Here is a 14,140-nt window from a genome sequence, read left to right on the forward strand (position 1 = left end):
GGGAGGGGGGGGGAAGCTTGCTCCTTATTGGACAGCTAATGTAACAGCTGACGAGTTTTTAAAATCAGACGTCACGCCGGCTAACCGCCGTCCCCTCACCCTTGGGGGTGACATGATGTCACGTGGTACTGATTGCCTCGGAAGCGATGAAGACGTGTTGGCAAGGGGTGAGGGTACCATTTTGTTGTTGATGATGATTTGAAAATCCGTAGCTAAAAGCTTTTTTTTAATAATGTTTGGTTAGGTATGCCACATGACTGGACTTATTACTGTCTCTTCAGCAATAGCTTCTCTTCCCACTCTCAAACTGTCACTTCCAGAAAGTTTAGTTCTTGGATTAGCCTCTTACCTACATGGTGCTCCTCCTGAGTCCTCCATGGTGTAAAATGCAGGCACTGGATCAGCTTCCACATGCACCCTGATGATACCCAGCTTTACCACTTCTCTTATTTGCTCCCTCCATGCTGTTACTGTTAAGACTGCTTGCCCCAACATCAGATCCTGGACGACTCAATACTTCCACTTGCCACTAACTTTCCTCCTTGGTCACTCTCAAGCTGAACCAGACTCTTCTCAATCTTGGATTCTGATTTGACTCTGAACAGAGCTTTACACTTCAAATCTTAGCCAACAATTGCTTGCTGCTCCTCTGCCATTGAAGCCCTCATCTCCAGAATTTACTACTCAACAGTCTCCTTGCTGGCATCCCACCCTTCACCCACCATTAGCTACAAATTTTCAATGCATCCTGCCATGCACCTAGTTCCATTTGCCCATCACATCCATTCTCACTGACCTACACTGGCTTGCCATTCCCTGCATATTCAATTCAAAATAATTTCTGCATCTGTAAATCTCCCCTCACCCTCCTCCCTTGTTGACTCCCCTACCTTATCTCTGCAATCTCATCCCTTTGTCCCCACTTCAACACTGGATTCCTCTGACTTCAACCTTCTGAGCACCTCTGCACCCTTTTGATCCACCATTAGTGACAAAGCATTTGTTTTGCCTCTTTTTTATTCTCCCTAAACCTTTCCATCTCTCTTCTCTCCCTGCCCCCGCCCTTATAACATCCTCATCGTTGATTTAACTGATCACAGTCTGGGTGGCAGTTTGAGCAAAACAGTTGGCTTTAGCACCCTTGCCAAGGCAACTGAGACCGATGTTTTCTCAATTCCATTCCCTGTTTTACATGTTATCTACCAATTGTCTCACTGACCTGTTAACTTGGATTGACCAAGAAATTAGGTTTATTTTTGTGCTTTGTTTCCTTATTCAGCTCTGAAGGCAGTGTTTTATTCTGGAAAATACTGTGGTGCTTTCTCAGAGCGAGTGAGGATCCTAATTTCCAACAAAGGCTGCTAGATTTTTTTAAAATTGTATCTTTATGATACAATCTACGCACCCACCCTCCCATGGAGACAATGGAAGAGCCCAGCCATTGGAGTGGACTGTGTACCAGGGAAGTTATTCGCAGCTTGATGTACAATAAATTTGCACCTACAAAGCACCTTTAGGACTGAAGAATGCCCCAAGTTACTAAGTAAGGAGTAAAAATTAACACCTAGCAAAAAGTAGGTGGAGTTAGGAGACATCATCAAATAGGTAGGTTTTGAGAAGGTAATTAAAGGCAGGAAATGGAAAAACAAGGTGGAGAGGATTAGGGGAGGACTTCCAGAAAAGTGGGACAAGATAAATGAAAGTGCTGTTGCTGGTGGAATGGGGGGAGCGGGTGGGATGCGCAGGAGGCCAAAGTTAAAGGGTATGGAATGCAGTACAAGGGTGGAAGTCTCAGGTAGGGTGGGATAAAACCATGGAGGAATTTGTAGAGGAGGCTGAGAATTTTGAAATAAATACCTTGGGGGTATAAGGTGCCAAAGTAGGTAAGCAAAGATTGGAATTTTTTTTCTTCGTTCATGGAATGTGGGCGTCGCTGGCAAGGCCAGCATTTATTGCCCATCCCTAATTGCCCTTGAGAAAGTGGTGGTGAGCCGCCTTCTTCAACCGCTGCAGTCCGTGTGGTGAAAGTTCTCCCACAGTGCTGTTCGGTAGGGAGTTCCAGGATTTTGACCCAGCGACAATGAAGGAACAGTGATATATTTCCAAGTCGGATGGTGTGTGACTTGGAGGGGAACGTGCAGGTGGTGTTGTTCTCATGTGCCTGCTGCCCTTGTCCTTCTAGGTGGTAGAGGTCGCGGGTTTGAGAGGTGCTGTCGAAGAAGCCTTGGTGAGTGCATCCTGTGGATGGTACACACTACAGCCACAGTGCGCCGATGGTGAAGGGAGTGAATGTTTAGGGTGGTGGATGGGGTGCCAATCAAGCGGGCTGCTTTGTCCTGGATGGTGTCGAGCTTCTTGAGTGTTGCTGGAGCTGCACTTAACCAGGCAAGTGGAGAGTATTCCATCACACTCCTGACTTGTGCTTTGCAAATGGTGGAAAGGCTTTGGGGAGTCAGGAAGTGAGTCACTCGCCACAGAATACCCAGCATCTGACCTGCTCTTGTAACCACAGTATTTATATGGCTGGTCCAGTTAAGTTTCTGGTCAATAGTGACCCCCAGGACGTTGATGGTGGGGGATTCGGCGATGGTATAATGCCGTTGAATGTCAAGGGTAGCTGGTTAGACTCTCTCTTGTTGGAGATGGTCATTGCCTGGCACTTGTTTGGCGCAAATGTTACTTGCCACTTATCAGCCCAATCCTGGATGTTGTCCAGGTCTTGCTGCACGCGGGCACAGACTGCTTCATTATCTGAGGGGTTGCGAATGGAACTGAACACTGTGCAATCATCAGCGAACATTCCCATTTCTGACCTTATGTTGGAGGGAAGGTCATTGATGAAGCAGCTGAAGATGGTTGGTCCTAGGACACTGCCCTGAGGAACTCCTGCAGCAATGCCCTGGGGCTGAGATGATTGGCGTTCAACAACCACTACTATTGTTTGTGCTAGGTATGACTCCAGCCACTGGAGAGCTTTCCCCCTGATTCCCATTGACTTCAATTTTACTAGGGCTCCTTGGTGCCACACTCGGTCAAATGCTGCCTTGATGTCAAGGGCAGTCACTCTCACCTCACCTCTGGAATTCAGCTCTTTTGTCCAGGTTTGGACCAAGGCTGTAATAAGGCCTGGAGTCGAGTGGTCCTGGCGGAACCCAAACTGAGCATCAGTGAGCAGGTTATTGGTGAGTAAGTGCCGCTTGATAGCACTGTCGACGACACCTTCCATCACTTTGCTGATGATTGAGAGTAGACTGATGGGGCGGTAATTGGCCGGATTGGGTTTGTCCTGCTTTTTGTGGACAGGACATACCTGGGCAATTTTCCACATTATCGGGTAGATGGCAGTGTTGTAGCTGTACTGGAACAGCTCGGCTAGAGGCGCGGCTAGTTCTGGAGCACAAGCCTTCAGCACTACAGCCGGGATGTTGTCGGGGCCCATAGCCTCTGTTGACAATGATGGCAAGTAGGACTTAGTGCGAGACAGGAGTGTAGGCAGCAGAATTTATGGAGAATGGATCTTGGGAGACTGGCAAGGAATATATTCGAGAAATCAACACAGAAACATGGATTAGAGTTTCAGCTGCAGCAGGAGTGAGGTGGGGACGGAAGTGGGTGATGTTGCAAGGGTGGAAGTAACTGGTCTTGATGGTGGCCACACCAATGAACTGAAGCAATTCCTTGCATTTATCGGGTTGTCAAGGAAGTTCGAGTTCCCGATCAGGAAGCACAGGAAAAAGTGGGTTACAGCTGTTGCCAGCCGAATGTTGGCAGGTAAGTTTATATGTGATAGTGTTATCAAGTGCACGAGATCCACGTTAGACCACATCTGAAGTACTATGTACAGTTCTGGACACCGCACCTTAGAAAGGATATAGTGACCATGGAAGTGGTGCAGTGCCGATTCACCAGAATGTTACCAGGGCCCCAGGGGGTAGGTTATGAGGAGAGATTACATAAACTAGGTTTGTATTCCCAGGAATAAAGAAGGTTAAGGGGTGATTTGATTGAGGTTTTTAGGATTTTGATAGGGTAGATAGAAACTTTTTCCGCTGGTGGGGAATCTGGGACAAGGGGACATAACCTTAAAATCAGAGCCAGGCCATTCAGGAGACAATTTAGGAAATATTTCTTCACGCAAAGGGTGGTAGAAGTGTGGAACTCTCTCCCACAAAAAACAGTAGATGCTAGCTCAATTAATAATATTAAATCTGAGATCAATAGATTTCTGCTAGCCAAGGATGTTAAGGGATATGGAGCCAAGGCGGGTGGATGGAGTTAGGAAATAGATCAGCCATGATCTCACTAAATGGAGGAACAGGCTCGAGGGGCTGAATGGCCTATTCCTGTTCCTATGTTAGGAATCAACATCCCTATATTAATGTAGAGGAAGCTTAAAATGAATAAAGGGACGCCTACAAATTAATGAAAGGAAGAGGATGAAGCTATACAAGTATGTGGATATTTCCCTTCTCAATTTATGAAAAAAAATCAGGAAATTTCAAATTTTGTAACTTGTATTTTATGTGCATAATAGAGCTCCTTTCATGGAAAGGATGACAGTGAACATAAAATATGAAACTCACATTTAAAACTAAATATTCAACAAGTATAGAAATAACAGCCGTTCAACTATATTATGTAACAATCATTTAAATCCCCTAGTTAACATTTTTTAAGTCTCGTGGGTTTAGACAAAACATTACCCCATTGTTTAATGTGTAAATAAACAGGATACATTTGCATAATTAATTTTCACAGTGTTCAGTTATAATACTGTAATAAAGTTCCATACAATATAACATGATTGTTCTTCAGCATTTTAAAACAATCTTTAGGAAAGTAAATATATCCTTCATTGTTTTCAAATCACTACAAAAGAGGTATAAAAAAAGCAATGTTAATCTTATGTTTTGTAACAACAAACTTTTGTTACTTGTTTGAAGGCAATATAAATAATTCAGTTTGCAACAACTTATGCATTCAATTCCTCAGTTCAAAACCTACAGGTAGAGAGAGAGAGAATGCGCGCAAGAGAGACAGCAAGCAGAGAAAGAAAGAAAAAAAAGTGAGTGTATGTGAGAGCAGAGAGAGAGATTTGGCTAAAACTGACATTTAAGCAACGGGAAAAATGTAAGTAAGCGTCCAACCCTTCATAGGTCTGAACTCTTCAAATGTACTATTATTGATGACACTGAGTTCGATGACAGACGTTGCACATTATGGTTATAGTATGTATAAGGAAATGTATGTCAAATACTGATATGCACAACCTGTAACCACAACACCACACTATAAATAGTGTGATATTAACTTAAACAAAAGACTTAGAGGAAAGAATTTCCTTTGGAGATTTGTCCGTGCCCATATCTATAAAATAGAAGGGCGATAAACTGGTAAATGTTAGCCACAGCTTTACTTCATCTATTTTACTGTATTGCTTCTGCAATCTTCTTAGAACATGCAAGCTACATTGCCACTATGTACAAACCATTGGCATCTGAATGATGATCAGACCTGCGGATCACATTATATACCAATACAGTTGATTTAGCCTAGCTGCTCACATACTATAATGACACTGGCAAGGGACAGCACACCACCACATTATTGACAATACTATCAGAAGTGAAAGCAAAATGTAAAGTAGGTAATAGCAGACCTAAACAAGTTAATACAGTAGGGTTCAGTTAGAATGGATTTACAAAGGGCACTTCTGGCTTGACTAATTTAATTGAAGTTTGAAAAAATCTCAAAGTATAAAGATGAAGAGACTGAGATGGATGTTATATAAATTGAATTTCCAAAGATGTTTGACAAGATTTGTTAAGAAATCTATGGCACCTAAAATTAAATTGAATGTAACCACATTAGTAGAGAGCTGGCCTGGGAACAGAAAGTAGGAAATAAGGATAAATGGATGTTTATCCAGATTGGATAGTTGTGGATAGAGGTGTGCCCCAGGGAGGCACGGGGAATGATATTGATGTTTGTTGATGATACCAACTTGGTGGGAATGGCAAATGGAGGAAGAATGCAGAAAGATACAGACAGGTTAATGAAATTAGTGGATAGGTGGCATATATAGTTCGATGAAGAGAATGTGAAGCATACACTTGGGGAAGAAAAAGAGTGAAAGGAAGTATACCCTAATTAATTTCTTACTAAGAGATGCAGTGGTGCAAGTGCATTAGATCTTTAAAGGTGGAAATGCATGTAGAAAGGCTGCAAAAAAAAGTAAATATGATTGAGTTTTATACAATAACCTGCATTGAATGCAAAGCATGGAAGTGATGTCTAACCAATGTCTTGTACAATTTCAACAATGACTTGCATTTACAGAGCACTTTAACATATTCTCAGGACATCCCAAAGAGCTTTACAACCAATGGATTGCTTTTGAAATGCAGTCACTGTTGCTGCTCAGGCAAACTCAGCAGCCGATTTGTATACAGCAAAGTCCCATAAACAGGAAATGAATGACTGAATGACCAAATAATCTGTTTTTGGTAGTGTTGGGTAGTTCTGGGCACCCAATTATAGGAGGGATATTAGAGGCACAGCAAGAATACAGTGAAGATTCATTAGAATATTACCAAGAATGAGTGGTTATAGTTTTTAAGAAAGGCTGAAACAATTGGGGCTTCTTCACTAGAATAAAAAAAGTTAAGAAGGGAGGCCTCATAGAGGGTTTTCAAAATTAGGAAAGGTTTTGACGCGATAAATAATCAAAGATTGTTTTCACTGGTGAATAGGTAACAAGCAGGCACAAACACAAGGGGCTCGATTTTAAAAATAAAAAAACAGGTGGTTTAAGGGAGGGGGGCATTGAAAATTGCCACCATTTCAGACCCGCCTCCAACCGCCCATTTCCGGTTTTCACAGGGGCGGGATGAGGGGCTCGCTCCCAGGAGGCGGGTCGGGCCTTAAATCCTTTCAAGGAGGCATCAGGCCTCCATTTTTAACTAATTCCCGATTTCAACCCCAGGGAGCCGGGATTCCTGGGCTTTCTGTTTTAGGCCTCGCGAAAGGAGGCGAGAAGGCCTGAGACTGCAGTTAAGTGTCTAGAAAGGCACAGCTTGTGGCCCCAGAGGAGCAGGAATGCTTCCCCCTCGGCCCAACAAGCTTACCTGCACAGACCCCCGACCCTCCCCCTCCAATCCCGACCCCAGTACTTCCCCACAACGATTGCGGACCCCCGCAATGACCCTCAATCTTCCCCCCCCCCCCCCCCGTGACTGACCCCCGATCCAATCCCCCATGATTCGTGACCCCTGTGCCCACGCTTGCCCACCTGTGCCCCTTGCCCACCCGTGCTCCCCGTCCCGTCCCCTCTCCATGCAAACAAAGACTTACCTGCACACTTACCAGCAGACGTCTCTACCTGGCTGGTTTCCCATCCGACTGAGACCAGCCTGTCAATCAGCCAGTCAGTCGAACGGGAAACCGACAAAAAACATAAAAGACATCCTTAAGTCAAAATCGTAAGGACATCCGGGAAACCTGTATTAATGGGTTTCCGACCTCAAATTGACCCCCCGCCCCCTCCCCGGCTCCATTTCAAAATTGAGCCCAAAATCACTAGAAGAATGAAGGGGGATTTCTTATACAGGAGGGTCATTAGAACATGGAATGTTTTACTGCAAGTTACTTGGAGACAGAGCCTATACCATCATTTAAAAGGGGACTGGATAAATACTTAAAAATAAAAAATATAAAAGGAGATGGGGAAAGAACAAAGCAATAGACTTGGAGTAAACAGTTCCATTTGAAGAGCTAGGTGCAATGGGCTGAATGGCCACCTTCTGTGCTGTCATTTCTATGACTCTGTCATTCTTGGGGACATTAAAAAAAGTGCAACCACCAGCAATTTGTGTAAATAGGACACGGAGGAAAATGAATCTATTCTGGCTCCCTTCATCCCCATTGCCTGAACTTACGAACACATTTCATGAAACTAGATTCCCTTCACTCCAATATGCTATATTTTCATGTCTTAGTCTGTTATTGCTAATTTTTTATTCAGTTCTTTTTTTCTCAATGGAAGATATTGTAACATAAGCACATCTGTTGCATATTCTCTTACTCCATCATAAGTATAAGGCACATGTCAGTGTCAAGGGTACATTTAACAAGCAGCACAATATAATTCCTTTGTTATCTTGTTCAGTGCATTTTTGGTCTCCAGGGATTAATCTTTACAGAGACAGTATTACAGAGGAGCAATTTACAATTTTGTTTTTAAGTGAATACCTTCAATGCAAGCTACCTGTCATCTTTCTCACTGTATCAATGTGAAACAGGGTTAGACCAAGGATGGGCAGGAATATGAAGCTGCAGTCTACTCTGCCCATCCAAAATGGTGATCTTGGCAGCATAGCACAACTTTGCTTGAAACTAAATAGTTTTTGAAGAGGATAAGGTTGAAATCTGTTCCTAGGCCACTATTAATTCTATTCCATCACCTGCCAATGGGAAATGCACGAGTGGCAAAAGGTGACTGGACCTCCAGTTTTCCTTTCTTATTCATAAGAAGCATCATAAAATTGTTTAGCATCTCCCAGTAATGGCACAGCACTAATTGGGAGCTTATTGTTAATTGGCATATTGTAGCACTGGTCAGTCTACTGTCACTGAAGACATACCTTTCCTTTAATGATCAGAATACTCATTCATTGGTATCTGTTTGCATGTTGTTCAGTCTAAACTCCTTCCTCATATCAGAGAGGTGGCCAAGAACTAATTCAAAAATGTGTTTTCTGGAATAGAGCTTCAAAAAAAAATTTCCACTGTTTTCATATTGCTGTTCCTTGCTGTTATTGTAGGTTGTTAAAAATGGACTTTCGGATTAGCTCAAGCATGACTCCTGAAACACAACTGCGACTCCCACCAATTTTGCTGCTGAGACCCCAAGGAGCATTGAATGAAGGTGACGATGGAGGCCATTCACTCCAGTGTTCAATGTTTCCCAACTCATTATTACATTGAATGCCTCACAGGTAAGATGAACTATCTGTATTTTTTCTCATTTGGACAAATATGAATTTTTTTTGCTGAAGTCCAGTGTCGAGAAAAACTCTCTGGTACTGAAACAGGAATGTTTAGAGTTTTCCATTTGTTTTCTATGTATAAAGTAAAAAGTACAACATCACTACAGTAAGTTCCAAAGTTACTCAGACAATTGCTGTTAGCTTCTGACAACGAGTCTTCAGTTTGGGCTCCAAGTAGTGATGAGATACAATAATCCATTAAATTGTTTGCAAAAATTACTTTGAGGCTCAAGTTTTTGGATGTTCTCTCACTGTGGTCTCATGTTGCAGAACATCTTCACACTATGTTTCATGATGCAACTTCCTTCAATCATAATTTAACACTCAAAAATTGATCTGTCCAGGATTTGACTGGTTAGCATATTTACCATGATGGCATGGCTTTTAATTATACCACAAATTCCAGCAGTTGTTCTTCTCCGAGAAGATCCAAGGATAGGCAATTCATTGAACGTTTGCCATAAAAGGTGGACTTAGTTTTACAATCCGCTGTGGAGTAGGTGTAGCAAAATTGGCTATCTTTGTCCTCATAGAGACAACCAAAAGTATAGCTCTGGGAGCTGTCTGAAGACAAAGTGGAGCCTAAAGGTGGTTGCTGTTGGTACAGGCGTACATCATCCAAACTCTGACTATGGCGATCAGTCACGTTTCTCAGCTTAGACCGTGAAGCCTGTAAAAGTGAAGATGCATTTGTTCATTCGCTGCAGCTTTTCTAAGTTATGTAAACTTAAAGAGAATTTACACTTTTCCTGGAGGAAACTTTAACTTCTCTTTCTAGTTTTTTGTATATTAATAACCCTGTTGTGGTTATCCAAGTTTTCTTTTTAAATTGATGTTACAAATGACTTAACAGCAAGTTTAAAATATAGTAAAGTGGTGGGTTCATCAAGTAAAATCATGAGAGATCCAAACTGTTGGTCTGCTGATCTACATTGTAAACACACATACATTTTATCTGTACCCTCCCCTGGCCAAATAGTTGATGACACAGGACCTTTTAATATAGCACCTATGCAATTACTGGTGTAACATGTGAATGCAAAGGATTGGACTCTAGTTTCTTACCAAGATGATAAAACCAAGGTTTCATACCTGTGAGAGCGAGTCTACACTTTGTCCTCGAAGCTTTACCGAGGGATCACACAAACTCATAGTGGTTTCATTGCCGATACCTATAAAATAAAACAGACTCTTACTTCATTGCTAAAAAGCATAGGAATACATGATTTGCCTGCAGGATTTAATTTATGATGCTATTTACATATAGGCTTCCTTTAGGTTCTTTTACTAACAAATTAAATCAATCGTTAATGTAAGCAGGTGAGATTTTGACCAGTGTTTTCAGGATCACTTTCCAGGATTTCATTTGTTTACAATTAGGCCCATTGGTTTATATTGACTGAATAAGTATATTATTACGTGGGATTGCAGTATTTTCTGGTGTTTTGTGGATCGTACTTTGCGATTCCATGATTCCATTTAACTTTCTGTGAGAACCACAGATCAGTGGCCTTCGCTATAGGCTTTCATTTTGGAGCTCTGACACACGATTCACGTGAGGGATTAATTGAAAACCTTTTAACAGCCCGCTATGTACCATTTTTTTAAAATTCATTCATGGGATGTGGACGTCACTGGCAAGGCCAGCATTTATTGCCCTTGAGAAGGTGGTAGTGAGCCGCCTTCTTGAACCGCTGCAGTCCATGTGGTGAAGGTTCTCCCACAGTGCTGTTAGGTAGGGAGTTCCAGGATTTTGACCAAGCGACGATGAAGGAACGGCGATATATTTCCTAGTTGGGATGGTGTGTGACTTGGAGGGGAACGTGCAGGCGGTGTTGTTCCCATGTGCCTGCTGCCCTTGTCCTTCTAGGTGGTAGAGGTCACGGGTTTGGGAGGTGCTGTCGAAGAAGCCTTGGTGAGTTGCTGCAGACCGGCCAGCACATAATCTACTTATAATATTTATAGTAGATTTTTAAACTTTAAGAAACTATTTCTTTAAAAAGGTATTTTTGTACCTTGTTGCTAAAATTGGTTATTACTGCATTGTGATGTTACTTTGAATCCATTAGCTTCGGACCCTGCCACATACTTTGTTCCCTAGCCAGCAATTCCATCCTCCTCCCTGGCCGTGGTCTCAGGCTGAACCAGACTGTTTGCAACCTCGGCATCTTATTTGACCTTGAGCTGAACTTCCAGTTCCATAGCCTCTCCATCACTGAGACTGCCTACTTCCTTATGTAACATCGCCTGACTCAGTCCATTTGCTTTTGTTACCTCCAGGCTCGACTATTCCAATGCTCATATCCTACCTCACACCAAGTCTCGTTCACCCATCGCTCCTGTGCTTGCTGACCTACAATGACTCCTTGTCCACCAACACCTCATCCTCGTGTTCCATCCCCTCCATGGCCTCGCCCCTCCCTATCTCTGTAATCTCCTCCAGCACTCCAGCCCTCCGAGAACTCTGCATTCCTCCAATTATGGCCTCTTGTGCATCCCCGATTTCCTTCACCCCTCCATTGGTGGCCATGCCTTCAGCCTTCTAGACCCTAAGCTCTGGAATTCCCTCCCAAAATTTCTCTGTGTCTACACCTCTCTCCTCTCCTTTAAGATGCCCCTTAAATGTAACCTCGCTATTCAAGAAAGGTGGGAGAGAGAAAACAGGAAACTACAGGCCAGTTAGCCTGACATCAGTCGTCGGGAAAATGCTAGAATCCATTATTAAGGAAGTGGTAACGGGGCACTTAGAAAATCATAATATGATTAGGCAGAGTCAACATGGTTTTATGAAAGGGAAATCATGTTTGACAAATTTATTAGAGTTTTTTGAGGATGTAACCAGCAGAGTAGATAAAGGGGAACCAGTGGATGTAGTATATATGGATTTTCAAAAGACATTCAATAAGGTGTTACATGAGGTTGTTACACAAGGTAAGGGCTCATAGGGTTGGGGGTAACATATTAGCATGGATAGAGGATTGGTTAACGGACAGAAAACAAAGAGTAGGGATAAATGTGTCATTTTCAAATTGGTAGGCTGTAACTAGTGGGGTGCCGCAAGGATCAGTGCTTGGGCCTCAGGTATTTACAATCTATGTTAATGACTTAGATGAAGGGGTCGAGTGTAATGTATTCAAGTTTGCTGACGATACAAAGGTAGGTGGGAAGGTAAGCTGTGAGGAGGACGCAAAAAGTCTGCAAAGTGATATAGACAGGTTAAGGTGAGTGGGCAAGAAGGTGGCAGATGGAGTATAATGTGGGGAAATGTGAGGTTATTCACTTTGGTAGGAAGAATAGAAAGACAGAATATTTTTTAAATGGTGAGAAACTATTAAATGTTGGTGTTCAGAGAGACTTGGGTGTCCTTGTACAAGAAACACAAAAAGTTAGAATGCAGGTACAGCAAGCAATTAGGAAGACAAATGGCATGTTGGCCTTTATTGCAAGGGGGTTGGAGTATAAGAGTAAGAAAGTCTTACTACAATTGTACAGGGCTTTGGTGAGGCCTCACCTGGATTACTGCGTACACTTTCGGTCTCCTTATCTAAGGAAGGATATACTTGCCTTAGAGGCGGTGCAACGAAGGTTCACTAGATTAATTCCTGGGATGACACGGTTGTCCTATGAGGAGAAATTGGGCAGAATGGACCTATACTCTCTGAAGTTTAGAAGAATGAGAGGTGATCTCATCGAAACATATAAGATTCTGAGGAGGGGGCTTGACAGGGTAAATGCTGAAAGGTTGTTTCCTCTGGCTGGAGAGTCCAGAACTAGGGGGATATGGGGTCAGGCATTTAAGACTGAGATGAGGAGGAATTTCTTCACACAGAGGGTTGTGAATCTTTGGAATTCTTTACCCTAGAGGGCTGTGGATGCTGAGTCGTTGAATATGTTCAAGGCTGAGATAGATTTTTGGAATCTAGGGGAATCAAGGGACACAGGGATCAGGCAGGAAAGTGGAGTTGAAGTCGAAGATCAGCCATGATCTTATTGAATGCCGGAGCAGGCTCGAGGGGCCTGCTACTAGTACTTATGTTCTTAAAACCTACCTCTTTGACCAAGCTTTTAGTCACCTGTCCTAATATCTCCTTCTTTGGCTCAGTGCCAACTTTTGTCTGATTGTGCTGCTATGAAGCGCCTTGGGATGTTTTACTACATTAAAGGCGCTATATAAATGCAAGTTGTTGTAGTTTGAAATCACACCAAAGGAAATTATGGGGGTTGAAAATGCTTGGACCTTCCAGCACACTACCATTATAATGCCAGATCATGGGCTTCCCCTGAAGGTTCCATTGGCCTTTGTTAGGGGCCTACCCCGTATGCTCTGGTGGGCTCTGTGCAAATGATCACCAGTGTAACTGCTGTGATCGCATCATGTGCATTTTTGGCTCCATGATCTTTATTTCTACTTACTTCCCACTGACACTGAATCCTTCTATAATCTTTGTCAATTTTCATCCAGTTAACGTGAATCTTGAGACCAGGCTTTCCTTCTAAGTCTAAATGAAAGTCACTGAATTCGAGATGGTCATTACTGAGCATGCAACTCATAACCCTCCAGCTCACCTTGCCAGCACTCTTGTTTTAAAAGCAGATAGTCAACAGATTCACTTTCGATGAACTCATTAGTGTGGGCTATCTCAAGCGGATCATCAACAGGGACCTCCATTTCTGTAGCAGGAAAAAATAGTACTTAGTTATTGAAGAGTTATGTTTAAACAGCAAACAGCTTTTTATAACTGCACGTTAACCCCTTCCAACTTTAAATGCTAAGCCATGAATAGTGTTTTTGGACATTGATTTAGAAAGTAAAAACGAATCAATAGGGCATTGATCCAATTTAATACATTTTGTGCTGCATGTGTATTATAAACAATACATTGCATACATGTTTTAATAACTATTTCACTGCAGTTGAACATGTGGATAACTCTGAATGGTTTCACTGGGTAGGGTTGAAATTCCAAGCAGCCCAGTAGTCTAATTTGGGCTACTAGATTTTAAATCCAGTTTGCTAGTTGCCTGTATCATACGGACACCCTTATTGCTTCAATCTCATGTGGTGAAGTTAGGTTAAAACCTATATGATTTTC

General features: G+C 42.5%; 1 protein-coding gene across 1 annotated transcript in view; it reads right to left on the bottom strand.

The window, feature by feature from the left end:
- Positions 1-7,330: 7,330 nt before the first annotated feature.
- The window catches only part of zgc:172136 (uncharacterized protein LOC566376 homolog), an 89,541-nt gene continuing 82,731 nt past the window's right edge, over positions 7,331-14,140 (bottom strand). Inside the window, exons 12-14 of the mRNA XM_067988607.1 lie at positions 13,614-13,718; positions 10,140-10,219; positions 7,331-9,717 (exon numbers count right to left, since the gene is read on the bottom strand). Of these exons, the coding sequence (XP_067844708.1) occupies positions 9,436-9,717; positions 10,140-10,219; positions 13,614-13,718 (467 nt within the window). The 3' untranslated portion in view covers positions 7,331-9,435. The remainder of the gene's footprint in view (positions 9,718-10,139; positions 10,220-13,613; positions 13,719-14,140) is intronic.

The sequence above is a fragment of the Heptranchias perlo genome, chromosome 8 (genome assembly GCF_035084215.1).
Source record: "Heptranchias perlo isolate sHepPer1 chromosome 8, sHepPer1.hap1, whole genome shotgun sequence".
Taxonomy (NCBI): Eukaryota; Metazoa; Chordata; class Chondrichthyes; order Hexanchiformes; family Hexanchidae; genus Heptranchias; species Heptranchias perlo.